Source organism: Bos indicus, chromosome 23 (assembly GCF_029378745.1).
Source record: "Bos indicus isolate NIAB-ARS_2022 breed Sahiwal x Tharparkar chromosome 23, NIAB-ARS_B.indTharparkar_mat_pri_1.0, whole genome shotgun sequence".
Taxonomy (NCBI): domain Eukaryota; kingdom Metazoa; phylum Chordata; class Mammalia; order Artiodactyla; family Bovidae; genus Bos; species Bos indicus.
Window position 1 is genome coordinate 46,708,079 of NC_091782.1, and position 25,761 is coordinate 46,733,839.

Consider the following 25,761-nt stretch of genomic DNA (forward strand, 5'->3'; position numbering starts at 1 on the left):
GTGGCCCATGTTCCCTGTCCTTACATTCACATGAGGGCTATGAGCCAGGCGTATCCTTCGTCAAGGCCCAAGACCACAGATTCTTTCCCCTCCAGGATAGTTTATAAGCTGAAAATTCCAATCTGGCCAAGTAACCTTGTGATGGTGCCTTGGACAGAATGATATTAAAGTCTTCCTATAATATAATTTCCTATAGATCAGATTTATTTAAAGGAGATTTTATTGTTGAAAGCTACTTAGAGGCCATCTAGTATATCCCCTCAGTTTTATCCACAAAGACATTTGTTATAAGGTCTGTCTATCTTGCATATTGTCCCTGATCATTTCATAAAAAAGAATCCTACCATGAGCTGACTCCATATGTATGTATAAAGCATAACCCCACTGGGCACCATTTAGTCAAAAAGAAGAATACAGCTCCTTTTTGCATTTCTTGTCCTAACTTCATCTCTCTAAGCTCTAAGAGAGTCCATTCAGGATTATTACTCCTCCCTCTTCCTCAGCCTCTTTTCCCTCGAGGATTTCTCCAGCCAGCTCTCAATTCCATCTCCCCCCTCTACTTTCTACACTGTGACTTGTACTCATCTATGTTCGAATCTCATTCTTCTAACACCTCATATCCCCCCAACAATCTGCCTTCTCACCCTTTTCCAAGCCAAGCCTCTGAAACTCAACAAATGTTCTTCAGATTTTCAGCTCTAAGTCTGTCAGTAGCTTTTATGATTGTGGATACATAGGTGTCAATTTTTTGAAATAGTCTGATTTTACTTATCCCGTGTTCCAACTGTACAAAGAATAGGGTGTGTAATTACATATGTGTCCATAGTGATGTTGGCTAAAGGAGTGGTTTCCCTTACCATGCCCGCAGAAAAGGTTTGAATCTTGCATGAGACGAACGTTAAATGTTTGGCCTAAAATATCTCTACTTCTTGGTACTAACAGAGGATAAAGAGAGGACTGAAATAATTCAGGATGGGAGGAGATCAAAACGGGCTAGTAGGAGGATGCCGGGCTCACCTTCCCTCATGAACACATCAGAACCACAACTACATATAGGGTGACTCTTGATTTCAGCGAGAGTACAGCAGAGCAGCTACTCTCCAACCCAGGCTGTAAAGAAAGATCCATGCAGAGCTGAGGAGGAGGGAGGAGAGGCAATCTGCTCAGGACTTGCCCTCACCGGTGGGGGACACAGGGGCAGGGGAGATATCACGGGCAAAGGGATCCTCCCTGCGGAACGAGGACTTTGAACCGTGTATCAGGCACCTCAGCCCTTGGATCTGACATGGGGAAGATGAGCCCGCTTGGCTGGCTTGAAAACCAGTGGGGTTTACTGAGGGCTGTAAGAGACTGAGACTCCACTCTTAAGGAGGTCATGCACAGGTCTGCTTCCTCCCAACGACAGCACAGAGGCAACTGGTTGCAAAATGCTTGGGGACCGCCTCGGGGTGCCCCTCAGCCCGCACCAGGCTCCGGCTCCAGCCCCTCTTGCTCTGGTGGTGCTGGTCTCCTCTAAGGCAGAGGCCACTATTGCCAGCGAGAGTATGCACACTCGAGGGCATGGAGCCAGCCTGGCCCCTGGCCCTGCTCTGACCTGGGTGGAGGCAACCATTACCAGCTCTTGAATCCCTGCCCACACTCTGCAGGGTGAGTGTCATTGCTGCAGGACAGATCCCCTCTGGGGGGCGGAGGGGTGGAGGTGGGGTCAGCTCAGTGGCATGGCATCAGCCTCTAACCGAGGGCACACACGGGGGAGAAAGTAAAACCAGCACTGAAGTGGGGCCCCAAGGCCTTAGGCCCCGCCTTTGTCCCAAACCAAGATGGGACTGCCATCACACCCGAGAGAAACCAGCTCCCTCAGGGGTCCCTGCTCCAGCCCCTATACCCCCAGCCACTGCCCCGCTCCAGCAGAGCAGTGACAGTCACTGAGCATAGAAGCAGCTCTGCTTGCACCTGGTTCCGGCTCTCGCCCCTCCAACCCCAGTCCTTCCACCCACCAAGGCCATGAGCACCAGCACATCCTGGATGAAGACATGCTCACTTCAAAGCCGGCTCTCTCACCAGAGCTGATGGGCTCACACAGACTCCAAGGGAATCTAACACCAGGACTTGACTTCAAGACAGAGATGAGCATCTGTTTCACCTGTCTTCACACAGACAAAGAAAGTTAAACAAAATGAGAAGACAAGAGGACTATGTTTTAAATGAAACAACAAACAAACAATAAAAAGTGCTAATGAAACAGATAAATAATTTACCTGACAAAGAATTCAAAGAAATAGTAATAAGAATGCTAAACTGGAGAAAAGAATAGATGAACACAAAAAGAATTTCAACAAAGAACTAGAAAATACAGGAAAGAATCAGTCAGAATTGAAAAATGCAATGACTGAAATGAAAAATACTCTAGAGCGCATGAGCAGGAGATTATGTGATATTGAGCAATGCATAAGCAGTCCGGAAGATAGAATAATGGAAATCGCCCAAGCAGAAGAGCAAAAAGGAAAACTTAAAAAATGGGAATAGTGTAAGAGACCTCTGGGACATTATCAATTGTACTAACATTTGCGTCTTAGGGTTTCCCAGAAGAAGAGAGAGAAAAAAAAAGTATAAATTGTATTTGATAAAATCATGGTTGAAAACTTTCCAAACCTGAAGAAGGAAACAGATGCCCAGGTACAGAAGCACAGAGAATTCCAAGCAAGTTGAACTCAAAGGGACTTCCACCAAGACATATCGTGATTAAAATGGACAAGGTTAAAGACAAAAAGAGAAGTCTAAGGACAGCAAGAGAAAAACAGCTCCACATAGGAGGGAACCCGCCTAAGGCTGTCAACCGATTTGTAGCAGAACGTTTGCAGTTCAGAAGGGAGTGGCACGATAGAGGTAAAGTGCTTAAAGGGGAAAATCACAACCTAGGATACTCCTCCCAGGAAGGTTCAAAATTAAGGGGAAGATAAAAAGCTTCTCAGACAAGAAAAAATCAAGAGCTCGTCAGTACTAAACCAATCTTACTTCTCAGGTGGTTCCCTGGTTAAGAATCCACCTGCCACTGTAGGACATGCAGGAGACGTGGATTTGATCCCTTGGTAGGGAAAATCCCCTGGATCCCCTGGAGGAGATCATGGCAACCCACTCGTGTTCTTGCCTGGAAAATCCCATGGACAGAGGAGCCTGGCAGGCGGCAGTCCATGGCGTCACAGAGTCGGACACAATGGAGTGCATGGAGAGAGAGAGAGAGAAATCAATCTTATAAGAAGTGTTACAGGGTGGTCTTTAAATAAAAATGAAAAGGCTATAAAAAAAAAAGATAAAATTATAGGAAGGGGAAAATCCTACTAGTACAGGCAAATATATAGTAAAGGCTGTGGATCAACCACTGACATAAGATAGCGTGAAGCTTAAAAGATAAAAAGGTAAAATAAGCTACAACTACAATAAACAGGGAAGGGAGAGACATGAAGATATAAAATGTGACATCAAAAACACAAAACATGGGGATGAGGGGGAAAATGTAGACCCTTTAGAATGTGAATATTCATTGAAAAGACTGATGCTGAAGCTGAAGGCCAATACTTTGGCCACCTGATGCGAAGAACTGACTCATTAGAAAAGACCCTGATGCTGGGAAAGATTGAAGGTAGGAGGAGAAGGGGATGACAAAGGATAAGATGGTTGAATGACATCACCGACTCGATGGACATGAGTTTGAGTAGGCTCCAGGAGTTGGTGATGGACAGGGAGGCCTGGTGCACTGCAGTCCATGAGGTCGCAAAGAGTCAGACACAACTGAGCGACTGAACTGAGCTGAACTTTAGGACGTGTTTGAACTAAAATGACTACCAGTTTAAAATAAATGGATATAGTTACTGATCAGCATATATGAAGTCCACAGTAACCACAAGTCAAAAAACTACAATGTATATACAAAAACCAGCTATGCATTGTGAAAACATCAGTTCAGTTCAGTCGCTCAGTTGTGTCCCACTCTTTTCAACCCCATGAATCGCAGCACGCCAGGCCTCCCTATCCATCACCAACTCCCGGAGTTCACTCAAACTCATGTCCATCGAGTCGGTGATGCCATCCAGCCATCTCATCCTCTGTCGTCCCCTTTTCCTCCTGCCCCCAATCCCTCCCAGTATCAGAGCCTTTTCCAATGAGTCAACTCTTCGCATGAGGTGGCCAAAGTACTGGAGTTTCAGCTTTAGCATCATTCAGAGATAAATTCAGAGAAGGAAATGGCAACCCACTCCAGTGTTCTTGCCTGGAGAATCCCAGGGACGGGGGAGCCTGGTGGGCTGCTGTCTATGGGGTCGCACAGAGTCGGACACGACTGAAGCGACTTAGCAGCAGCAGCAGAGATAAATTCTGAAGACTCAAAGAAATCTAGAGACTGTTGAGCGCCATGAGAATTCAGAACTAAGAACCCATCCCTACCTTCTAGAACCCAACATAAAAATATGATTCCAGTGATATTCACAAGATGTGAGTCCCCTCAGAGCTTCGTGGTTGGACATGGAGACTCTGATCCAGTGGAAGGAGCCACCTGCCTTCCTTCCCCTGAGGAACTGCCCACCATCACCTCCACTCCTGCTTCTGCTGTTTCTCTCCAAGACGTCGTGTTCTGTTATGTCTCTTGACTCAAGAAGGAATCTCCAATCCTTGGCACCCAGGGTTGAAGCAATGAGCTTTTGATTACAGTTAGACTTTGAGGATTGGTAACAACATGGATAAACAAAGTTTTAGGTTGCTTCAGAGAGATCCTGGAAGGAACAACTTTGAGAAGTTTACAATGAGCAAGCTGTTGAATACAAGAGAACTAACTTGTTGTTTCAGAGAAGGCAATGGCACCCCACTCCAATACTCTTGCCTGGAAAATCCCATGGACGGAGGAGCCTGGTAGGCTTCAGTCCATGGGGTCGATAAGAGTCGGACACAACTGAGCGACTTCACTTTCACTTTTCAGTTTCATGCATTGATGAAATGCATTCATGAAATGGCCACCCACTCCAGTGTTCTCACCTGGAGAATCCCGGGGAGCCTGGTGGGCTGCCGTCTATGGGATCGCACAGAGTCGGACTGAAGCAACTTAGCAGCAACGTGTTGTTTACCTGAAAACAGATTCATTAAAGGTCCTAAATGTATACTTCAGAAAAAAGAAGATATTGTGCTTATGTCTACAGACCTAATGTAGAGAAGACCTAACTGGGGCAAAGAGAATTCACATCAAAAATGTAAAACAAGTGGAAGCATCAATGAAAAGAACGTGAAACATGTAAAGCTAGATAAATCAGCAAGGCTTCACTTAAGTTATTGGGTGTAGTATGGATTGATGAGGAACTGAAGAAAGGAGACTGTGCTTAAAGATGTTGAGAGACATGAATTCAAAGGTGGCTGTTGGGGCTGGGTGATTAGGAGCTAGCCACCCTAGAAATCAGTGTGATGAGGGGGCTACAGGAGGACCTCATGTCATCAATCTCTAACACCTCTGAGAAGGGGCGTTCCAGCAAAATGCAATGATAAGCTATTTAAAGTTTACTGTTAAGGATATAACTGATGGAGGGGGCAGGGTTTAAAGAATAAAGCCTGGAATTGCAAACTGAGACTGTTGTGATAATATGAGCCAGGAGTAATGGGGCTCTAGAAGGGCTGAGAAGAGACTGAGCTGAAAAAAGACTGCGTTTGGCAACAGACAGGAAGGACAATGAGCTAATGAAGTTTCTGAAATTTCAAAGTTTATGTGAAGATTTGTGATCATTAAAGATGGAGATACCAATTGTTGGCTAAATGGAAGTCATTCTAGAAATCTAATGCTACAATTTCAATAGAATAAACCCCTCTAATAAGCTTACTAAACACTAATCAATATTCCAGTACTTTTCTATGCATGCCAATAAACTGATTTGGTTAAAGGTCACAGAACGGCACCTAGTTAGGTGAATAGCCACGCTTCTATTTCCTCTCTCATTTGATTGATGTGGTCTCTTCATCTTCATCTGCAGTCTCAAAATTTGTTGACAGACTGTGTGCAGCCTTCAAATACATGCCGAAAGCAACAGCCATCAGTGGTTCACAGGAAATGTTCAGAGCCACAGGATGCCAACTGCCCCTTTGGTCAGCTGGCCAGCTGTGAGTCACGCCCCAAGCAGGACAGCAGAAATGTCCCCTCCTGTCCTTGCAGCAGTGCTGGTGGGTTTCAGAGCTCTTCAAGTGCATCATCTCGCCCGTGCAAAAGTTTCCTCAACTCTCCACTGTGCCAAGTCAGGGTGGACGTCTACCCACAGGAGAACACCCATCAGGGAAGCCCAAAGACTAAGGTCTCTTTCTGTTCTCGTTTGTGCAGGTGATACAATGCAACCCAGGAAGAAGAGGAAGTGATCAGACACTTTTGCAAGAACTAAGACGGAAGAAAACATGAGAATTTTTTCCCATCTTTTTTTTTTTTTTCCTGGTAGGGGAAGGTGGTAGAGCAACATAGAAAAGTAGAAAGGACAGGGAATAATATATAAATTTTAAAAGAGGGTTATGAAGGTAGGGGATTAATTTGAGGACTTTTGGCTTTTGGAAACATTTGCCCCCAAAACAATTCCTGCTCTCTCAGAATGTGTTACCTCTGTCTGACCTCTGGGAAGGATGGTCTGTGGTCAACGTCTCGCAGAAGGCCAAAGACACTTGTGTAAATGCGGTGTCAGAGAATGTTTAAAGAGAAAGGAACTTCGGGTCATCCACACTCTTCACAGAGAAGGAGCCTGAGGACCTAGACGGGAAGTTACCTCATGCGGCCAAAGCTTTAGTGTTAGAACCAAGACAACAACTTTTATCTCCCAGATCTGCCAACTCCCAGTCCTGGCCCATGTCTGAATAATCCCAATTTTCCTCAAAAGAAGCGCTTTAATAAGCTAGTTATTTTCATGGATTTCTCATCTATTTTTTTTTTTTCCTATAAATGGAAATGTAGGAAGATGGCTGTTGCTAGCAAATTAACTGGGGCAATGAGAAAATAAGTTATAAAAATATTGGGAAATCTGTCCCTTTGTGAGCAAGCATTTGGGGCAAGTAAACACAGAACACAGGGACATTGTTAGAATCTCTTACATGGGAATACTGATTGATTCGTTAAATAAATGATCATTTTACTTGGGGAACAATCTGGATGGGAAGTGACATGATTATGACTGCTGAGACTGCTTTGGTACGAAGCACTTTGCTGAGTTGCTGTTGTTGTTCAGCTGCTCAGTCGTGTCCGACTCTTTGTGACCCCATGGACTGCAGCACGCCAGGCTTCCCTGTTCTTCACCATCTCCAGAAATTTGCTCAGACTCATGTCCATTGACTCAGTAATGCTATCCAACTCATCTCGTGGCTTAGGTTATGGTTTAAAAAAGCTGATTGTCAGCTGATTAACGAACGTGTTCGCAAACCTGCTTTAATTTTCCTAGAGAATTTTTCTGGGTCTTTATTTTCAGACACATTTTATAAAGAACACAAATGATTAGTGGTAGGTAAACATGTTTGAGTCCATCGATACGCCAACAGACCCATATGGGCTGGGTGAATTGTACCTGGGCTTTCCAATCTAACATGATACAGGAGAAATATGGTTAAAATGGACACCAAGGGCGGTTTGATAGACTTAGGGAAGAGAGCAGCGTATTCCAATAGGGCAGGGAGTCCAGGGGAAGACCAGGACAGGCACCAAGAGACCCGCGGGATCTCCACTCCTCTTCAGTTATGCAAATATGAGCCTTGAGTCTTTTGTTCTGAATCTGGAAACACCACCTCCTTTCCCACACCAGCTGCTTCTTGACTGCTCCACACACCTGGTCTCAGCGGGAGCTGAGAAGCAGTTGTCACAGTGGAAATTCTCCAAAGGTGAAGCCCACAGGGGATCACCCAAATTTTCCACACCCCCCGAATGACTCGGGGCTGCATATTTCTCAGAGTCATAGTAAGCTCCTGCCTGGGATGAGCCTACAAATTTCTATTTGTGACTTCACTGTCCCCGGGACCAAATTAAACTCTGCTAGCTGCATGACTGGCCACCGTGCAGTAGCTAATCCAGCTCTAGAAATACCTCAGAACCATTCCCCAGTGAGCACAGATGTAATCACACAGTGCTTCCTTGACGCTGCTGTAGCTTAGGAAAGGAGAGTAATAGAACACCAGTCATGAACACTGATGAAACGCTCCTTAGAAGGGAGATAGTGTCAGCCGCCCACATAAAGCTGTGTGAGACCCTTAGTGGTTAGAGAACAATACGAACCAAATGATAACGATGAGAAAACTGGCAACAATATTTGTACAGTGTCATGAATTTAGAGCCACTCTCACTTCCAAGACCTCATTTTATCTTGGTGGTTGTTCAGTTGTTCGGTCATGGCCGACCCTTTGTCACCATGGACTGCAGCATGCCAGGCTTCCCTGTCCTTCACTATCTCCCAGAGCTGGCTCAGACTCATGGACTGGTCCCTACCTGTGCTTATACTCTGAAGTTGCTCTCTCCCACGTGACACTGATTTTGAGTTTGGGGAGAAGACTTGCCTTGTTTGCCTAAACAATACATTAGCTCCATCCTCCCTGTGAATGGGTCATCCGTTTCTCAAGCTATTTTTGGCTCCTCTGCACCTACTTGCTTGCAATACTTGTCATTACAGGAAGTCAGTTTCATACACTGTAATCCCCAAACGCCTGGTGCTGGCATGTGGAGAGTGCGGGGTGTGGGGGAGGGGGGTTGAGGAAAGAGTGAGGAGGCCAGTCTCCCAGAAGGCTGCCTGGCTGAGCGCTGAGCCCACCCCACGTCCGGGTACCCCCACCCCAAGGGTGCAAGTGTCAGAAACCTGAATCCATATCCAGACTTTATTTTCCATTCTCATGTAGCTGATGGTTCTTTTCTTTTCTTTTTTTTTAAATAAGAGCATTTGAGTAGGCAGCAAAGCCAGTCAGAACTGTTTATTTATAGCAGTGGATTTTCAATGCTGTATAAATTAGAAATCATTGCTGAATGAGGCCCGCGCCCACTCACACAGGCAGGGCCGCTATCTGAGAGTCCTTTCACACAGTTTGACTGTACACAGTCTAAAACGGGAGAAAATGACATGCTCCGAGTCAAATGACGGAGTCACAGCGAAACTGCAAAGCAGAAAACCAGCAATTATTTTTCTCCAGCACAATATGGGGAGTACGACAGGTGCAATTATCCAATATTATTTAACAGCACCGGTTTGTGGTGTAGGGAGAAAATAAAGGTTTCTGTGTCGTGGAGAGAAAAAAAGGAAAAAGGAAAGAACTTGCCTCCAGCTCCTGTTTCTGTGGATTAAGCTGTGTTATGTAAATTGAAACTGGCCTGGATTCCAAAAAAGGAAGGAAGAAGCACCTGGCTTCCTCAGCTTGGCTCCCCGGAAGCTCCCCACTTGCGTCACCGGGAAAAAGACCCTTTCCTGGGGATCCTGAGCCTCCTTCTCAGAGGCAGTGGCTCCAGGTAAGACTGTGTGGAAGGCTGAGCTTCCTGAACTCCTGTCCCTTAGAGGGAAAGCGTCTCCAGCAATGATTCCTCCACCCTCAACTGAATTAAGATGCAGTAAAAGCGAAGGCAGACCACAGGAATAATTTTCACTCCCTTAATCAGATCTCCAAGATTTTGTCCTTCAGCACACTTTTATTTCCACTCCCAAGCCTTTCCTTTCTTGGCCATCCAACTTGGATGAGTTAGATGGCATCGTCAACTCAATGGACATGCGTTTGAGCAAACTCTGGGAGATGGTGAAGGACAAGGAAGCCTGGTGTGCTGCAGTCCATGGCGTGGCAAAGAATCGCGCAGGACTGAGTGACTGAATAACAACAAACCTGGAAAGACCTCTCTTCTTCCAGCTATTATCAAATAAGTTGTCCTTTGTGGCTTCCAACTCTGAGTGTCACTTAGTTCTAAAAAGTTCTCTCTTGCCGGTCCAGGGCAGCGGGCTCTTCCTCTCAACTCCCACCGCAGGCCCCATCCCGCCTTCTAGGCTCTCCTTTTCACCTCTCCCTCTGGGATTCTGTTTCCATAACAATACGGAATGCTGAAAAGAACAAAAGCATCAGAACCCCGTCAGACCTGAATTTAAATCCTGACTCCACCACTCAGTATTTATATAGAACCTGGGGAAAGTTTACTTTTCTGAGTCTTGGTTCCTTAAAATCATGTGATAATCCTGATCAAGTGAGATGATTTAAAGTGATGCATGCAAGTGTTTGGCATCCAAGGTTCCCTCCCCATTCCACCTCACTTAGCTGCAAACTCCTGGAGCCCAGGTATTTGTCTATATCCCCCATAATGCCTAACTCCATGCCATGAGAAAGTACTGAAAATACATGCAGACTCACTTGAGGATTATTTACAACTTCCAAATTCTACAGGCCTAATCACCAAAGAGGAACTAAAAAGCCTCTTGATGAAAGTGAAAGAGGAGAGTGAAAAAGTTGGCTTAAAGCTCAACATTCAGAAAACAAAGATCATGGCATCTGGTCCCATCACTTCATGGGAAATAGACGGGGAAACAGTGGAAACAGTGTCAGACTTTATTTTTGGGGGCTCCAAAATCACTGCAGATGGTGATTGCAGCCATGAAATTAAAAGACGCTTACACCTTGGAAGGAAAGTGATGACCAACCTAGATAGCATATTCAAAAGCAGAGACATTACTTTGCCAACAAAGGTCCGTCTAGTCAAGGCTATGGTTTTTCCAGTGGTCATGTATGGATGTGAGAGTTGGACTATGAAGAAGGCTGAGCACCAAAGAATTGCTGCTTTTGAAATGTGGTGCTGGAGAAGACTCTTTCGAGTCCCTTGGACTGCAAGGAGATCCAACCAGTCCGTCCTAAAAGAGACCAGACCTGGGTGTTCTTTGGAAGGACTGACACTGAGGCTGAAACTCCAGTACTTTGGCCACCTCATGTGAAGAGCTGACTCATTGGAAAAGACCCTGATGCTGGGAGGGACTGGGGGCAGGAGGAGAAGGGGACAACAGAGGATGCGATGGTTGGATGGCATCACCAACTCGATGCACATGAGTTTGGGTGAACTCCAGGAGTTGGTGATGGACATGGAGGCCTGGTGTCCTCCCAGGGAGGACAGGGAGAGTCGGACACGACTGAGCGACTGAACTGAACTGAACTGAATCACCAAATCACTTCCTTCTTTTCCAGAAGCTGAGAATCCTAGCATGAGATTCACTGTTTCATTTAAGATACTTTCTCCATCTTAAGTCCCAGAATCTTACTGACAATGGTGATCAAATTTTCACATGATACTGCAGTGGAAAGCATATGGATAGAATGGGACTTAGGACGAGTAAATTTTTATAAAGAAATAAAAAGAAAGATGAGGGAAGGCCTGAAGAATAAACATTGCATACAGGTGACTCTCCAGATTGGACTGTCTGAATGACAATGATTAACCCAAGGAGAGCCCACAGGATGCTAGGATTCAAGTCAGGGAGATTGACCTTTAAAAGGTGGGGGGGAGGGCATCAAAAATAAATAGTGTTTAGCTCTGAATTTATTTTTCTTTAGGTGCCTGCCCACCTCTTCCTCACAGATGATACCTGCTGTCATTGAGGCTTGGTCTAGTTTAACTCTTACTTCATCATAACTAAGACTTCTTCAGTCACTCCGTGGTATGAGTCTTCAGGGATGTTGGAAAGGGGACTCTGCCACCCAAATATCTTGCCAATGTACAAAAAACCTCCTTCACTAGAAATTAAAACCTTTCATTTTACAGGGAGAGACATATTGAACATAAACACTTCTGAGGCCTTCCCTGATGGCTCAGATGGTAAGGAATCTGCCTGCAATGCAGAAGACCCATGTTTGATCCCTGGGTCAAGAAGATCACCTGGAGAAGGAAGTGGCAACCCACTCCAGTATTCTTGCCTGGAAAATTCTGTGGAAAGAAGAGCCTGGCAGGCTACAGGCCGTGGGGTCACAAAGAGTCAGATACAACTGAGCAACTAACACTTTCACTTCTTATGAGAGAAGTAACTTATTGACTTACACTCATCCATGTCCAATTACCAATGAAGGATATTTGATGATTTAAAAGTACGGTTTAATATGACAAGAGGCATGCTTGGAAAAATAAAAATTGGGATATTGTAAGAAAAGGAGCAGTACAGAAAGAGTCAGCTACAGACTCAGAGGACAAACCTTACTAATCCACAACGTTTTACCACATGGCTGCCAAGAAAGGACTGGCTGTGTGTCCTGTGATGCTCACCCCTCCTTCCGAGAGCTAATCTATGGCTGGAGCACCCCCAAATAGAGTAGACAGTGATCTCAGCCACTGATGGGTCAGAAAAACTCTGCATCCCTTTGAGGAAGCATGGCTGTGACCCACCACACTTGATGATTCCAGTCTTGACCAACTGGCTGCACTACAAGAATTTAAACTTGCTTTATGACTGGGGAGAGAACTCACTGCAGGGTTGTCACCATTCTTAAGAAGAGAGGAGACAGCAGAGACAAAAAGGGATCCCACTGGCTCCTGAAGCAATTATGATGCCTTCAGAAATGCATTTTACATCATGATCCAGTAGAAACACACACACACAAAACACACTTTTAATATGTATGATAGATCAATTTATTTTCTATCCTATTATTTTCTATTTGAAAGATTTTGTGATAATTGAATTGATTTCTTAATACAATAGCAATAGGGTTGCAAGCAATGAGTTGAACAACACTGTACTCCACCATATTGTGGGATTGATTCATTCACTCATTGAACGGTAATTATAAAGTGCCTACTATGTGTATGAAAGTGAAAGTGTTAGTCACTCAGTTGTGTCGGACTCTTTGCGACTCCATGGACTGTAGCCTTCCGGGCTCCTCCGTCCATGGGATTCTCCAGGCATGATTACTGGAGTGGGGAGCCATTCCCTTCTCCAGGAGATCTTCCCGACCCAGGGATTGAACCCAGGTCGTCCACATTGCAGGGAGATTCTTTACTATCTGAGCCACCAGGGATACTTTGTGTATGGCCCTGGCCATGTGCACGCCGTAGCCTGACGACAGGAACGTGGTGGCCGTCATTGCATTAGGGCCTGGGGTGTGCGGCCTTTTATCTTGCTGCACCCCTGGGAATACAGAACCAAGCCTAGTTTTTCCAGCTCAGTCTGTTAGCAGCTGCTCTGCCAGGCTCAGCTCCTCTGAGATGCTGACAGGAAGAAGAGAAAAAACACTTCCACTGCGAGAGCTTACAAAACCTTCCGCTGAGGCTTAAGTCTGGCCTGAGCCAATATATTTGGTTACACTTTGGGGATTTGTTTTCACTCAACACTTAATTTTATTAAGATTCAAATGATGAAGTTAGATGACGCAGAGTTAGGAAAACATACTATACGACTTCTACCTTGCCAGGAATCTGGTACAGGATTCTGAGAACTCTCAATCTAGGCATGTTTTATTCCATTTGAAAAGTTTTCTAACTAAATCCTAAAATGCACTCATGTTGGACATTTTTGTACATGCATTAATGCAACTTGGCCAATTTTTAAGATCATGGAGTTAAATAAAATTCTTTTTACTGTGAAATAAGTTGCATTGGCACTGCCTGAATTTTCCCCTGTAGACTTCCTGTCATCGTGAACTTCCAGTGCCCTTATACCACCAAACCAAAAGGAAGAGGCCAAGAGATCTATCTGCACCCAATTCAGTCACAGCCGCCTTGCTCAGCAGTGTGGGTAAGCCTCACATTAAGGGAAAGAAAAGATGGGTTGAAAAATATTCTTCCCAGTTACAGACGAACCTCTCCCGGGCCCATCTGGGGGCCATATTAGACCGTAGGCATGGAATGAATATAGGGGTTACTTGTGTGACTGTATCAACAATGATGAAGGGAGACTTTGCTGTCATTCTGGTGGGTTTAATGAAAAGGCTGTGTGCTCTTTCTGTGGCTGCTCATTAGGACAGAGATTGAGACTACAACTCTAGAAGCAGATGTCCAAGGATGAAAGCCAGCAAAGTCTAAGCTGTTTGTGTGTGCATGTGTTTATGTGTGTGTTACAGGAGTTGTGCTTGTACACCTGAGATTCAAGGGCAGCAAGCCCCTTTCCCCTGGTTGGTGGGTGGAGGTGCCAGGGCAGGCAGCAATGCGACTTGTCCTTATTGCCTTCCTGCCTCTCCCCTTTCCCCCTCTACACGCATCACGCATTAGTTCACGCATCTCTCACACAGTCACCCTTGAACACCCTCCCCGTGATAGTGGTCTCAGCCCCTAACATAGAATGTCATCAGATAAGTTGTTTATCCAGTATCTAAATAATCTTAATTAACATTTAGCTAAAACAAGAAGGGGATGACAGAGGATGAGATGGTTGGATGGCATCACCAACACGATGGACATGAGTTTGAGTAAGCTCCGGGAGTTGGTGATGGACAGGGAGGCCTGGCGTGCTGCAGTCCATGGGGTCGCAAAGAGTCGGACACAACTGAGCGACTGAACTGAACTATCATTTCTAATTTTAATTATATTTACAATATAGATTCATTTATAGTTGCGATAACCCGGAAGTACTACACTACCTACTGAATTAGTTTCCTCGGGCTACCACAACAAAGGACCACAAAGCAGGCTGACTAAAAATGGCAGAAGTTTATCCGCTCACAGTCCCAGAGGCTGACAGTCTGAAATCAAGGTGTTAGGAGAGCCACGCGCCCTCAGAAGGCTCCAGGGAAGAATCCTCCCTTCTGAGGGCTTTTGATGATCCTCGGCTTGTGGCCACAACACTCCAATCTCTTCTTCCAGCTTCAAATGGCATTCTACTTTGTGTGTCTTTGTGCCTCTTACCTTAGAGAAAATCTGGAATCTGTGTTCCAATTCCCCTCTCCTTTCTTGTGTAAAGACAGCAGTCGTTGGTTTTAGGGCCCACCCTAAGTCCAGGATGATTTCATTTTGAGACACTTCACTGATCACAGCTACAAGGGTCCCATTTCCTGATAAGGTGACATTGTGAACTTCCCAGTGTGCAGTAATATTGCAGAGATGCTGTTCAACCCAACACATTATCCCAGTTTTACAAATGAGAGAACTGAGGGGCACAAGTCATTAGACATCAGATTTTAGCTTTTAATTTCTCTCTCTTGTCTGTCTTAAGCCAAGCAGTCACCAATAGTTTATACCTCTTTGAGTGCTTACTATAAAAATGGCCATTTACTATGTATTGACCATGTGTTATGCCATTTACTATGCATTATCATCTAGTCTACTGATGCCTTTGAACTGTGGTGTTGGAGAAGACTCTTGAAGAGTCCCTTGGACTGCAAGGAGATTCAACCAGTCCATCCTAAAGGAAATCAAACCTGAATATTCATTGGAAGGACTGATGCTGAAGCTGAAACTCCAATACTTTGGCCACCCGATATGAAGAATCGACTCATTGGAAAAGATCCTGATTCCAGGAAAGATTGAAGGTGGGAAGAGAAGGGGATGACAGAGGATGAGATGGTTGGATGGCATCACCGATTCTATGGACATGAGTTTGAGTAAGCTCTGGGAGTTGGTGATGGATAGGGAGGCTTGGCACGCTGCAGTCCATGGGGTCGCAAAGAGTCAAACATGACTGAGTGACTGAACTAAACTGATCTCTCTAGTCCTTCCCTGTCTGAAGGGCAGACGTTATTACCCCAGTGTTAAGGATAAAGAAACAGGTTCAATGAGGTTGGCGAATATGACCAAAAAAGAAAGTTACCCCTGAAAAATGGAGCTCAAGCCCAGTCTGGTCAGTTCAGGTGGCTCCTTTTCTTTACACCATGTAGCTTCTACCAAAGCTTGCTTCTGTTTCCTCTGTGATGTCTTTCCCTCATGATCAGTCCTTCCTGCTAACTCCTTGAGATCACTTTATACCCTCTGATATGACATGGGAAGGTACAGGCCCCAGGAAAATCACATTATGGTGGAAAAATCTCTTTTCAGAGCCGGAGCAGCTCAAATGGCCATGAAAATGGGTTACATGGACATTGTGGGGAGCCTCATACAATGTTCAGCTCAAATGGCCATGGAAATGGCTCACATGGACATTGTAGGGAGACTCATACAATGTGGGGAGGTGGGGAAGGAAATACAGCTGACCCTTGAACAATGCAGGGGTTAAGAGTGACGACCTCACCCACAGTGGAGAATCTGTGTATCTTGTATAGTCAGCCTTCTGTATCCGAGGTTCCTCTGTACTCATGATTCCACACCCATAGATTTAACCAACAGCAGATCATGCAGTACTGTAGCATTCACTACAGAAAAAAAATCCATGTAAAAGTGGACCTGTGCAGTTCAGATTTATGTTTCTCAAGGTCAACCGTAGTGCAAAGGGCTGTTGGAGCTGTATACAGAAGAGCTATTCAGTCTTGCCTGCATATTTGGAGTCATCTGGGAAGCTTATAAAAATACTTTTGCCCAGATCCCTCCTCCAGAAATTCCAAATTGTTCTAGGTTTTGGATTAGGCATTAGGAGTTTTAAAAGCACTTCTAGGTCATCAATGGGCAGCCAAAGTTGGAAGCACTGATATATGGGAATTCTGTTTGAATATTATTTGGAAGTGGCAGCAGCTGAGGCCTAGTTGAATATAGTAAGTTTTGATTGCTTTAAACATGACCTGGGAGAGCCCCCGCCTTCTATCCTCACTGCCTTCTGAGGCCCTGCCATCCTAGCACCCGGGAGATCTGGAGGCTTCATTGACGGTCTGCTCTATTCGGATGCAGTATCGGAAGTGACTTGGGCAGAGTGCGGGACCAGCCTCTGAGGGTGGTTCACAGTCCTCTCCAGAGCTTTCTGGTGGGGTCTCCTCACAGCTGCCTGTAGATCTCATTGCGGTTCCCTAGCACAGACAAAGCCCGCCGGCTAGAACCCAGAGGAGGCTCCTGTCGGGAACTCTGCGGGCAATCAGCCTTTGGATCTTAACTGCGGCACTGGCCTGCCTGGATCTCCAGCCTGCAGGCCCACCCTGCAGATTTCAGACCTGCCAGCCTCCACGACAGCTGAGCCAACCTCCGTGAAACGTCTCTCTCTCTTTCTCTCTCCACCTACCCACCCACCCAGACACACACCCACACACCCACCCAGACACACACCCACCCAGACACACACCCACACACCAAGACACACCCACACCCACACCCACACACCCCCCCACCCATTGGCTCTGCATCTCTGGAGAACCCTGGCTAACACACCCCTCTCCGTTCCCCTTCCCAGCCTCACTTCTTCACTCCTTGTCTGCGCCACCCCCTTCCCGCTCCATGCCTGCCCCTCATTCACTCACCCCTCTCTGATGACGCCTGCAGCCCCTGTGACTCACAGGCCTATAATAAGCCCTCAGCTTCCGTTTGACAAATTCTCCCTCCTCTCTTCATTCAAGAGTCTCCCCAGATCCCACATCATCCAATCAAGGAAACAACAGTCTGTCCTTCCTCGGATGAGTTCATTCAGTGGAACAGATTTCAGAAAAAAATCTAATGCATGAATGTTGCTTTGAAAATTGAATTCTGAGACTGTTCCACACACGACTGTAAGAGGCCTTGGTGTTTCAAATTTCTCTGCTTTAGGGGCCGGGCTGCAAGGGGCTGGGTGTGGACCACAGAGATTCATCCTTGGCACATTCTCACACATGCTAATGATGCTCACGAGGCCATGGCCTTGAGTGTGACTTCCTGACTGAGGTACTAAAGGCCACTGCCCTCCATGGCTACAGATTTTACAACCAACCTCACACCACCTCTGTCCATGTGACACTGCTTACCAGGTGCACTGTGTCAGAAGGAGTAAAGGGGTCAGGACAAATCCGTAAGCATATGTTCTCCCACCTTCTTTCTGGGGGCAAAGCCCATTCTTACAGCTCAGTTTAGTTCATGTCTGACTCCTTGCGACCCCATGGACTGCAGCACGCCAGGCCTCCCTGTCCGTCGCCAACTCCCGGAGTTCATTCAAACTCATGTCCATTGAGTAAAGGAGTCAGGAGTAAAGGAGTAAAGGGGTCAGGACAAATCCAAAAGCATATGTTCTCCTGCCTTCCTTCTGGGGCCAAAGCTCATTTTTACAAAAGTTCAACACAAATGATCAATATGTTACAATTACTCTGGAGCCTTGTCAACCCCACTTGTGCTTTACCTGCAGACCATTCCACAGTCAGAGGCCACTAGTATCTGAGATGAGAAGAATGAAGGGAAAGTGAAAGTTGCTCAGTCCTGTCTGACTCTTTGCGACCCCATGGACTATACAGTCTATGGAATTCTCCAGGCCAGCACACTGGAGTGGGTAGCCTTTCCCTTCTCCAGGGGATCTTCCCAACCCAGGGATCGAACCCAGGTCTTCCGCATTGCAGGCAGATTCTTTACCAGCTGAGCCACAAGGGAAGCCTGAGATGAGAAGAATAGCCATGGCCAAACCATGGCAGTTATTGCAGAAGCTCTGCAAGGGTCACCACGGCCCCCTGCACAGTGGAGGATGGAGGGCTGGGGGGCAGTATCCCTCCCTTTCCTACTGCACGTGCAGAGGGGCCTTGTGGTGCTGCTGCAGCTGCCATCACACCACACTCTCAGCAGGCATTTCAGGGCCTCATTGCAGGGGCTACTGAACACACTGCTCCACCAACGAGCTGCACTTTCAAAGGCTCCTAAATGGTCTGGGGAGAGGAATCCTTGGGTAGCCAGGGGATAAAGAAAACATCAGTTAAGGGCATGGCAACCCACTCCAGTATTTTTTGCCTGGAGAACCTTCTAGACGGGGGAGACTGGTGAGCTATATAGTCCATAGGACTGCAGAGTTGGACACAAACTGAAGCGACTTAGTGGACACACACATGCACACAAGCTCATATTATTGAGGCTGGTCTGAAAGACCATGAACTTCACAGGTAAGCAAAATTCAGTGAGTCCACAACATTTACCATCTTGGGTGACTCGTTCAGCCTTTCGGATCTGGGTTTCCTCCTATATAAATTGAGACAGCAATACTTACTTTATGTTAGAGTTACTTTAGGGACAGACTTTAATAATGAAACTACAACACAACCCAGCGTGTGGCCCCCAGTAAACTTCTGTTTCCTTCTCTGTTCTCTTAACTCAAAGGCTCTATTAATCCAATGAGGGGTTAATAATGGGGGCACCAAGGGTCAGAAAATTTTAATGAGAGGGACACTAACCTATCGCTTGCACAGCTTCACAAAATCAACAAAAGGGTCCCAATCATTCCCTGACTGAAAAATACTAATAAGAGACCATTACAAATGACCCAACAATATTGTCAGAGAAGGCAATGAAAACTTGTAAATGCCAATCCAGCAATCCTAGTTTTAGACTCTTCTAAGTCTTGACAGAGCACTGAAATTTTAGTGAACGTCACCACTTCAAGCCCCATTGTAACTCTCCTCTTCCTTCCACGCAACACATGGGAATACCTCCCAAGTGTCCTTGCATTATCATAGGGCATTAGAGATAAATTCATTTTTCAATTAACAAAAGACAAAGAGGCCCTCTTGGACATTCAGAGACAGACTGTTTAAAGCACACTGGCTAGTTTCAATTCTCTCATCTTGTAGTAAGACGACTCGGCAGGATGTCCTTGCAATGGTCGTGTCCAGCTAATGGTGTGGGAAACCATCATACACACATCATCGTACATCCTCCTCTGGTCTGCAGACGCAGTTTTGTCCATCTCATGAACAGTTCTGAGCTTACAATTACATGGAATGATGAGAGCCCTCTGGTGGCTAAATTCACTCTTCCGTTTTTCTTAGATTAAATTCCCTTATGTTGTGAAAGTCCTATGAGTTATTCTCATTAGCAACTTGCTGCATGAACATCATTGTTTCTCCACCTGTGTCCCTTCCCCCTCTGATAAACAGATGATGAGGTATTTTAATTTCAATCTATTTGATGCTCTCACTCAGCAAATATCTGGGCAGATATTTAATCCTTCTGAAGAGATAAAACACGTTTTAAAAAATTAATTTTCAGACATTTGTCTAACATATCTATTGAGCATCTATGCTATAAGAGATACAAGGAAATTTAAAATATAATCTCTAACTGCAAGGAGCTTACTGAACAGTACAGAAAATAATAACATTCAAGACTCTGGCTTAGTTGGTCCATGGCATGTGGGATCTTATTTCCTGGACCAGGAAATCAAACCCATGTCCTCTGCATTACAAGGTGGATTCTTAAACCACTGGACCACCAGGGAAGCTCCTGAACATTTTTATCTTCTTAGGCCTAACGGAGAAGAGGGCAACAGAGGATAAGATGGTTGGATAGCATCACCCACTCAATGGACATGTGTGTGAGCACCGGAGATGGTGAAGGACTGGGAAGTCTGGCTTGCTGCAGTCCATGGGGTCACAAAGTATCAGATTTGATTGAGCCACTGGACAACAGCAAAGTTAAGTTTGGCCTCAGGTCAAACAACAGGGAGGGAACACAGCCCTGCCCATCAACAGAAAATCCAATTAAAGATTTACTGAGCATGGCCCCACCCATCAGAATAAGACCCAGTTTACCCTTGTCAGTCTCTCTCAACAGGAAGTTTCCATAAGCTCTTATCCTTATCCATCAGAGGGCAGAGAGAATGAAAACCACAATCATAGAAAACTAATTGAACTGATCACGTGGACTACAACCTTGTCTAACTCAATGAAGCTATGAGCCATTCCATGTAAGGCCACCCAAGACCGACAGTCACGGTAAAGAGTTCTGACAAAACGTGGTCCACTGGAGAAGGGAATGGCAAACCACTTCAGTATTCTTGCCTTAAGAAGCCCATGAACAGTGTGAAAAGGCAAAAAGATGGGACACTGAAAGATGAACTCCCCAGGTCGGTAGGTACCCAATATGCTACTGGATATCAGTGGAGAAATAATTCCAGAAAGAATGAAGAGACGGAGCCAAAGCAAAAACAACACCCAGTTGTGGATGTGACTGGTGATGGAAGTAAAGTCAGATGCTGTAAAGAACAATATTGCATCAGTTCAGTTCAGTCGCTCAGTCGTGTCCGACTCTTTGCGACCCCATGGATCGCAGCACGCCAGGCCTCCCTGTCCATCACCAACTCCTGGAGTTCACTCAGACTCACATCCATCGAGTCAGTGATGCCATCCAGCCGTCTCATCCTCTGTCGTCCCCTTCTCCTCATGCCCCCAATCCCTCCCAGCATTAGAGTCATTTCCAATAAGTCAACTCGTCACACGAGGTGGCCGAAGTACTGGAGTTTCAGCTTTAGCATCACTCCTTCCAAAGAAATCCCAGGGCTGATCTCCTTCAGAATGGACAATATTGCATAGGAACATGGAATGTTAGGTCCATGAATCAAGGTAAATTGGAAGTGGTCAAACAGGAGATGGCAAGAGTGAAGATCAACATCTTAGCAATCAGTGAACTAATATGGACCGGAATGGATGAATTTAACTCAGATTACCATTATATCTACTACTGTGGGCAAGAAACCCTTAGAAGAAATGGAGTAGCCATCATGGTCAACAAAAGAGTCCAAAATGCAGTACTTGGGTGCAATCTCAAAGATGACAGAATGATCTCTGTTTGTTTCCAAGTCAAACCATTCAACATTATAGTAATCCAAGTCTATGCCCCAACCAGTAATGCTGAAGAAGCTGAAGTTGAACAGTTCTATGAAGACCTACAAGACCTTCTAGAACTAACACCCAAAAAAGATGTCCTTTTCATTATAGGGGACTGGAATGCAAAAGTGAGAAGTCAAGAGATACCTGGAATAACAGGCAAATTTCGCCTTGGAGTGAAGAATGAAGCAGGGCAAAGGCTAACAGAGTTTTGCCAAGAGAACACACTAGTCATAGCAAACACACTCTTCCAACACAAGAGAAGACTCTACACATGGACATCACCAGATGGTCAACACCGAAATCAGATTGATTATATTCGTTGCAGCCAAAGATGGAGAAGCTCTATACAGTCAGCAAAAACAAGACCAGGAGCCGACTGTGGCTCAGATCATGAACTCATTATTGCCAAATTCAGACTTAAATTGAAGAAAGTGGGGAAAACCACTTGACCATTCAAGTATGACCTAAATCAAATCCCTTATAATTATACAGTGGAAGTGACAAGCAGATTCAAGGGATTAGATCTGATAGACACAGTGCCTGAAAAACTATGGATGGAGGTTTGTGACATTGTACAGGAGGCAGTGATCAAGACCATCCCCAAGAAAAAGCAAGGCAAAATGGCTGTCTGAGGAGACCTTACAAATAGCTGAGAAAAGAGAAGTGAAAGGCAAAGGAGAAAAGGAAAGATATACCCATTTGAATGCAGAGTTCCAAAGAATAGCAAGGAGAGATAAGAAAGCTTTCCTCAGTGATCAATGCAAAGAAATAGAGGAAAACAATAGACTGGGAAAGACTAGAGATCTCTTCAAGAAAATTAGAGATACCAAGGGAACATTTCATGCAAAGATGGGCTCGATAAAGGACAGAGACTGTATGGACCGAACAGAAGCAGAAGATATTAAGAAGAGGTGGCAAGAATACACAGAAAAGCTATACAAAAAAGATCTTCATGACCCAGATAACCGTGATGATGTGATCACTCACCTAGAGCCAGACATTCTGGAATGTGAAGTCAAGTGGGCCTTAGGAAGCATCACTACAAAAAAAAGCTAGTGGAGGTGATGGAATTCCAGTTGAGCTATTTCAAATCCTAAAAGTTGATGCTGTGAAAGTGATGCACTCAATATGCCAGCAAATTTGGAAAACTCAGCAGTGGCCACAGGACTGGAAAAGGTCAGTTTTCATTCCAATCCCAAAGAAAGTCAATGCCAAAGAATGTTCAAACTACTGCACAATTGCACCCATCTCACACACTAGCTAAGTAATGCTCAAAATTCTCCAAGTCAGGCTTCAACAGTATGTGAACTGTGAACTTCCAGATGTTAAAGCTGGATTTAGAAAAGGCAGAGAAACTAGAGGTCAAATTGCCAACATCCATTGAACCATTGAAAAAGCAAGAGAGTTCCAGAAAAACATCTATTTCAGCTTTATTGAGTATGCCAAAGCCTTTGACTGTGTGGATCACAACAAACTGTGGAAAATTCTTTAAGAGATGGAATTATGAGACCACGTGACCTGCCTCCTGAGAAATCTGTATGCAGATTTAGTTAGAACTGGACATGGAACAACAGACTGGTTCCAAATAGGGAAAGGAGTATGTCAAGGCTGTATATTGTCACCCTGCTTATTTAACTTATATGCAGAGTATATCATGTGAAATGCCAGCTGGATGAAGCACAAACTGGAATCAAGCTTGCTGGGAGAAATATCAATAACCTCAGATATGTAAATGACACCACCCTTATGGCAGAAAGTGAAGAGGAACTAAAAAGCCTCTTGATGAAAATGAAAGAGGAGAGTGAAAAAGTTGGCTTAAAACTCAACATTCAGAAAACAAAGATCATGGCATCTGGTCCCATCACTTCATGGGAAATAGATGGGGAAACGATGGAAACAGTGACAGACTTTATTTTGGGGGCTCCAAAATCACTGCAGGTGGTGACTGCAGCCATGAAATTAAAAGACGCTTACTCCTTGGAAGAAAAGTTATGACCTACCTAGACAGCATATTGAAAAGCAGAGACATTACATTGTCAACAAAGGTCTGTCTAGTCAAGGCTATGGTTTTTCCAGTGGTCGTGTATGGATGTGAGAGTTGGACTATAAGGAATGCTAGTGCCAAAGAATTGATGCTTCTGAGTTGTGGTGTTGGAGGAGACTCTTGAGAGTCCCTTGGACTGCAAGGAGAAACAACCAGTCCATCCTAAAGGAGATCAGTCCTGGGTGTTCATTGGAAGGACTGATGCTGAAACTGAAGCTCCAGTCCTTTGGCAAAGAACTGCCTCATAAGAAAAGACCCTGATGCTGGGAAAGATTGAAAGCAGGAAGAGAAGGGGACAACAGAGGATGAGATGGTTGGATGGCATCACCGTCTCAATGGTCATGAGTTTGAATAAGCTGCAGGAGTTGGTGATGGACAGGGAGGCCTGGCATGTTGCAGCCCATGGGGTCGCAAAGAGTCAAACACAACTGAGTAACTAAACTGAACTAACAGAAAATAATACCCTTTAGTTTTTTAAATTGTGATTTTTCCATTAAACGTAATTGTCTTATCAAATACACATATTTTCCTCTACGAGATATACTCTTCGGTGCTCTTTTTCTGCTCACTTGGGTACAGCAGCAGGAATCTGAGCGCCATCCTGGACCCTTCCTTCTTCCACTCGCCTTTCCAATTACTTACCATGTCCTGCCAATTCTACTTCTCTTTGTTTCTGTTGACACCAGCCTAGCTCAAGACACCATGATTTCAGGTTATTCTAATATATATTTTTTAATATTTTAATTATTTTCGAGTGATTAAATCATGCACATATTATAAAGTTCAAAAGGTACAATGAGAATACATAAAAAGTAGGTCTCTTTCATACCCTTAGTTCCCTAACTACCCAGTTTCCCTCTATGAAAGCAAGCTACAATCCCAATCTCTTCCATGTGCTTCTAGAGATACTATGTTCATGTATGAGCATATATATATTTTTTTGCATATACATATTTTTTCACAAGTAGTGACATTGTGTTCTGCACTTTGCTTTCACATCTTCCACACATTTTGGAGAAAATCTTAACTATGTGTAAAGAGGGCTGCCTCATTCTTTTTTAAGAGATTAATAGAATTCTCCTATATGTGTACTACCATAATTTATGTAATCAGTTCCCTATTGATGGAAATTCAGATGGTTTCCAATCTTTTGCTATTATAAGTTGATGCAGCAGTAAAGATCTTCATACAGACATCATTTTGCATGTGTGCCAGAATATATTTAGGCAAAATTCCTAGAAGTGGAAGTGTTGAATTGAATGAAATGTTTTTTTTTTTTAAACTACTGAGTTATTGCCAAATTACTCTTCAAAGACATTTTACCACTGTCTACACTCACTGACAAGACATAAAACCCTGTTTCCCCAAATTCTCAACAATATAGTGGGTTATACAATCTTATGGGTAGAAACAGCATCTCAATATAGTTTTAATTTACATTATCCTTATTTTGAGTGAGGTTGAGAGTCTTTTTATGTTTAAGATGTATTTTAGTTTGTGTAATATATATGTATTTCTATGAACAGACTTTTGTATCTTTTCTCCATTTTTCTGTTTTGAGAGTTTTTTGCCTTACTGAAGTGTAGGCACTTACAGCAGGCAGCTTCAAGCGTGACCCCAGATGACCCCCAACTCCTGATATTCACATCCTTGTGTAATCTTCTCTCGTGTCTTACCAGGGTTGGTCTCAGGGAACCAATACAATATGGCAGGAGTGATGGTGTGTCATTTCAAGATCAGCTTGTAAAAGATGTTGTAATTCTCTCTTGGTGGTCCACTCTTTCAAGTTCCTTACTCTGGCAGAAACCAGCTGCCCTCTCAGCCAACTGCTGATGGAGAAGGCCAGTGTTGAGGAGCCCAGGCCTCCAGCAGGCAGCCAATGCGGAACCGGGGTTTCCTGACAGGAGTCACATGAATGACCTTAGAGGTGGGTCCTCTAGGCCCAGCTGAGCGTTTCCATGACGCTGTGGCCCCACCGACAGCTTGCCTGCAGTCTCATCATGAGAAACACTGATCCAGACACCCAGCCTAGCTGCTCTCAGATTCCAGATCCTTAGGAACTGAGAGATAATAAATGTTTGTTCTAAGCTGTTAAGTTTTGAAGTAATTTA

At 44.7% G+C, this 25,761-nt stretch overlaps 2 protein-coding genes across 4 annotated transcripts in view; one reads left to right on the forward strand and one right to left on the reverse strand.

Moving 5' to 3' along the window:
* ADTRP (androgen dependent TFPI regulating protein) overlaps nucleotides 1-7,151 on the forward strand; it is a 67,314-nt gene extending 60,163 nt beyond the window's left edge. For both annotated transcript variants that reach the window (XM_070778395.1, XM_070778393.1), the window contains one exon: nucleotides 6,347-7,151. In XM_070778395.1, the coding sequence (XP_070634496.1) occupies nucleotides 6,347-6,381 (35 nt within the window). In that variant the 3' untranslated portion in view covers nucleotides 6,382-7,151. The remainder of the gene's footprint in view (nucleotides 1-6,346) is intronic.
* Nucleotides 1-25,761, reverse strand: part of TMEM170B (transmembrane protein 170B) — a 211,123-nt gene that overhangs the window by 45,399 nt on the left and 139,963 nt on the right. The window contains exon 4 of one of the 2 annotated variants that reach the window (XM_070778397.1): nucleotides 7,425-10,058. The exons of the other annotated variant lie outside the window; for it this stretch is intronic. The gene's annotated coding sequence lies outside the window, so the exon portion shown is untranslated. Of the gene's footprint in view, nucleotides 1-7,424; nucleotides 10,059-25,761 lie in introns of those variants that run through there. 2 annotated transcript variants of the gene reach the window in all.